At 47.4% G+C, this 4,316-nt stretch overlaps 1 protein-coding gene across 1 annotated transcript in view; it reads left to right on the top strand.

Moving 5' to 3' along the window:
- Window positions 1-3,480, top strand: part of LOC143279395 (uncharacterized) — a 19,355-nt gene extending 15,875 nt beyond the window's left edge. Inside the window, exon 4 of the mRNA XM_076583435.1 lies at window positions 3,356-3,480. Coding sequence (XP_076439550.1) covers window positions 3,356-3,424 — 69 coding nt within the window. The 3' untranslated portion in view covers window positions 3,425-3,480. The remainder of the gene's footprint in view (window positions 1-3,355) is intronic.
- The last annotated feature ends 836 nt before the right edge of the window (window positions 3,481-4,316 follow it).

The following is a 4,316-nucleotide window of genomic DNA, read 5'->3' as shown; positions in this document are numbered from 1 at the left end:
GGTGGTAAGGGACTTGATTTGTGTTGAATTTGAGTTGGATAAAAGAACTGAAACATTAAAAGGGATAATTATGGATCCATTTTGAGATGTGGATCAATATCCTGTTGGTGACGCCACTTCTGTAGCCGTGTACCCGAGTGGTCTTAACACAGAAGGGGTTGGTACAAAAGAATTGCTGATGATTTACTGTATCAAAGGATAGTGAAGATACACGCACTGGTCCAAGTACATATAGATAGCCAGTCACAAAAGTTTTTTTTTTTTCTTTTTTTTTGCGATGTGGCGACCAGTGACTGGCCAGGTGGAAAGTCACCAGTCATCACCTGCTGTGGCTATTTATGCAAGTTGATGATGATGATGATGGAGTCTTCCTCATCTCACGCAGCCTCTTCTGTACGAGTTGGTTGGTTTGCAAGAACTGGTTCTCCTTCCTCTGGCAGTCGTTATCGGAAATATGATCATGATGCCGTATATGCAGTGTCTTCAGGAGCTTGGAGATTCCAGAGTCGTTCTCGTCAGACCAGTCTTTGTGGCTCCTCTGTACAAAGCCGAGTGTGTCAGCTGCTGCTGTGTACACAGCATCTCTAAAGGTGCTCCATACCTCTTCTACATCAGTCGATGCAGGAATTTCTTGGAGAGCTACTTGAATTTGCTGCTGCAGCACGTCCTTGGTGATAGGGAGGCGGTGGATGTTCATCTTGCTAGGGGGTTTCTGCCTGGCTAGTTGGAGCTTGTGTGCAAGTCTGATGTTCATCTTGCTGCGTACCAGGTGACGGTCCGACCAACAGACTGCTCCTCTCATGCAGCGTGTAATGGAAACATCACCTCTGTCCCTCTGCCGGACAATCACATAGTCCAGCATGTGCCACTGCTTGGAGCGGGGGTGCATCCATGTGTTCTTGTACTTGTCCGCTTGTTGGAATAGGGTGTTGGTGATGGTCAGTCCATGCTGCGCACAGAGCGAGAGCAAAAGCAGTCCGTTGGAGTTGCACTTGCCAGTGCCGTGCTGTCCTAGGACTTCTGGCCACGAGGAGAAGTCCACGCTGACGCGGGCATTGAAATCCCCAAGGATGATCAGCCTGTCCTTTTTGTCTACTGCTGAAATGGTGCGGCTGAGCTCCTCGTAGAAAGCTTCTTTGATGTCAACAGGGTTGGTCATCGTCGGGGCATAGCAGCTGATGACTGTGGCGAAGCGATCCTTGGACAGCTTCAGACGCAAGGTCATCAGCCTGTCGTTTATCCCACGTGGAAGGCTGTCAAGTTGTCGTGCAAGTTTGGTTCGTATGGCAAAGCCCACGCCTGAGGTTCTTGGGGTGCCATCTGGCTTCCCAGTGCAGTAGAAGGTGTAGCCCCCTCCAACTTCCTCCAGCTGGGTTTCACCCGCAAACCTGGTTTCGCTCAGGGCTGCTATGTCCACCTGGTAGCAATCAAGCATTCTAACAATGAGCGCTGTGCGTCTTTCTGGTCTGTCGTCTAAGATGGTGCAAACATTCCAGGCACCCAGAGTCAGGGCATGACTCCTGGTTCTTTTCTTTTGTTGTTTTCGACCGCTATTGTTGGATGTCCAAGTAGGTGCGGTTTCCTACTGGGTACTAGGTGAGGCAGGCTTTGTTTGGGGATCCTTTTATCTCCCCTTCCCCATGTGGGGAGAGCAGTGCTGTCCCTAAAAAGGGCTGCTCTGACACTGTGGGAGGATACGGGCGCCGCATCTGCCCCAGTCTACGGCGGACGACCATCACCCCACAGCCGCCTGCATGCAGAGTCGTGACTAGGAACTGCCAGCAGCATCCTCGGCCTGTCCCCGTTACCACTTCTTCATCGCCGCAGGGCTTGGGAAAGATTTGAAGGGCTAGCTCGTCGTTCCGACATTAGCCTGATTGCCTGACCAGCACAGGTGACTTTTTTTTTTTTTAGTGAGGAGGAGTTGTGCAGTCCCTTCCCCACTCTCTCGCCTACCGACGCAAACAGTCCCACAGGTGCAGATACTGCCACGTGTAGGACGGCCTCGGCAGGTGCAGGTTTTTTCTTCGGAGCTCCGTCTCCTAGGGGGACTTCCAGCCAAGGATAAGAGCTCCCCCTGCCCTTTGGTCATCCTCTTCCGTCTTCACAGCCGTTGGGAAAAGTTTCCTTCTCCTCCTAGTCCGTCGTTGGGAGACTTCACATGCGGCAGGTAGTACTGGGTTACATGGTACCAGTAACAAGGGCTATGATCCTGACCATGTGCAGGGGCTATGCCCCTGACCTTATGCAAGTTAAGCGAACTGCAATGACGTTCGCGTGTGCTGCGAAGCAAATCGGGCCTTTGGCGCTAAATATTTGAGTAATCTGTGTTTGTTACAAGGTGTTCAGTGATATATTTCTAATTGATTCCTGAACTGATTTACGTCGGATTGGTCGCAAAAGAAACAGCTCAACACCTACTTTCTAATGAGTATAAAATGAAGTAGTGATTGTTTAAGATGAATTTATAATCTTATTTTAAGTCACCTGAAAAGGGCCAGTTTTAGCGTTTGTCGCCGAAAATTACAAACTGCGTTAAATCAGTTCAGCGTAGGCAAACACAAATGGAATAGATTTGAAGGTGGAATTGCGACAATTCTGTCAGTATATAATACTTGTAGTTTACATATCCGACAAAAGAGATATTTAATTAAATACGGCGTGGCAGAAACACAGTTTTCAACACGGCTAAAGCCGTCAAGCAACGCTAGCTGTGGGTTGATTGTCTTTAAGTGTCGACAATGAAAATCAGCTTTGCATCTTCTAAATTCGTTTTCTATTCTCATCCAAACACTATAATAGTGTGGTTTTAGTTCCCATCAGCAGTCACATACAGAATTGTAACTAGCATTATGTGTGACGAGAAAGACAAAACAACGTAAGCTTAGCATTAGTTGAAATCTTTACACTGACGAACGATTAAACTGAAATCAAATATGCTTCTAACTGATTAAAGTGTGTGTAAGCACAACAAATATAACATTGTAGCGAACGATACAGAGACTTGATTTAAAAGATGTTTAGAGAATAGGTTTAGAATGGGCTTCAAACCGGGAATGGCGTCACACATTCTGCGCGAGCCGTTGAAGGGCAGTAGGTACGCTGTGGAAAAGGCGTCTGCTATAGCTTGTGCGCGAAGCAGTATCTGAAGCCAGCTGAGCACTTGGTAACATCTCTCTCTCTCTCTCGATATATATATATATATATATATATATATATATATATATATAGATAGATAGATAGATAGATAGATAGATAGATAGATATGACGATCATGTTGATGACGATGATGACAACTGGATGGCATTCATAAGATATTGTTCTGACACTGTTCTGTTTTCTTTTCCTTTCTCAGCTCAAGGCCAGTGCCAGGAGTCCCAGGTTCCCATCTCGGTGCTGCGCCGCAACCCGGGCCGCTGCATGAGGGTCCGGCTGACCAGCGGCCAGACCCTGTTGCTGGACGACTGGCGGCTGGCCCAGCAGATGGTGCGCACGGGCTGTCAGTGCATGGTGGACAAACGGTCCCCGGTGGCTGCCGTCTTGCCTGGCAGGGCCTAGCTTCCGATTTGGTTTTGTTTTTTGGGTTGGTGTTTTTTTGTTGTTTTTTGTTTTCTTTTCTGAACCTCGCCTCTTAAAGAAGATGAAAAGAAAAGTATTGAACAGTTTCAATGTTCGCTGCAGTTGACGGGTGGAAAAAAAATGAAACACACACACACCACACACACACACACACACACACACACACACACACAGGCGTACACATGACACGCACGCACGCACACACCACACACACACACACACACACGACAAACACACACACACACACACACACACACAAGACAAACACACACACACACACACACCACACACACACACACACACGACAAACACACACACACACACACACACACACACACAAGACAAACACACACACACACACACACACACACACACACACACACACACCCTGTGGTTTGACTGTGAATATCGGCATCCGATACCTTCAAAAACCTACCCAGAAGCTCAAGTTGTTGTCGATGACTGCCTTAATTGTTGACACTGATGTTTTGTCTGTTGTATTTATCATTTGATATCGTTATATATGTTACCAACATGCCATTTTGGACGATTATCGTCCTTTGGATCTGTCTGATAACATGACACATATCAAGCTGTATCGTTTCCTCATCACGCCGCTTCGAACGGAGAATGCAAGCGACCCATGTGCTCACGAAAAGGCCTATACACTAGAGGCGGAACCATGGATCACAACGGCAAGATGTCAAAAGGTTTTGAATTGTGGCAAGAGTCTTTCC

Source organism: Babylonia areolata, chromosome 2 (assembly GCF_041734735.1).
Source record: "Babylonia areolata isolate BAREFJ2019XMU chromosome 2, ASM4173473v1, whole genome shotgun sequence".
In the NCBI taxonomy this organism is placed as follows: Eukaryota; Metazoa; Mollusca; class Gastropoda; order Neogastropoda; family Buccinidae; genus Babylonia; species Babylonia areolata.
The sequence above is the reverse complement of the archived record's forward strand: the minus strand, read 5'-3'. Positions and strand labels throughout refer to the sequence as shown.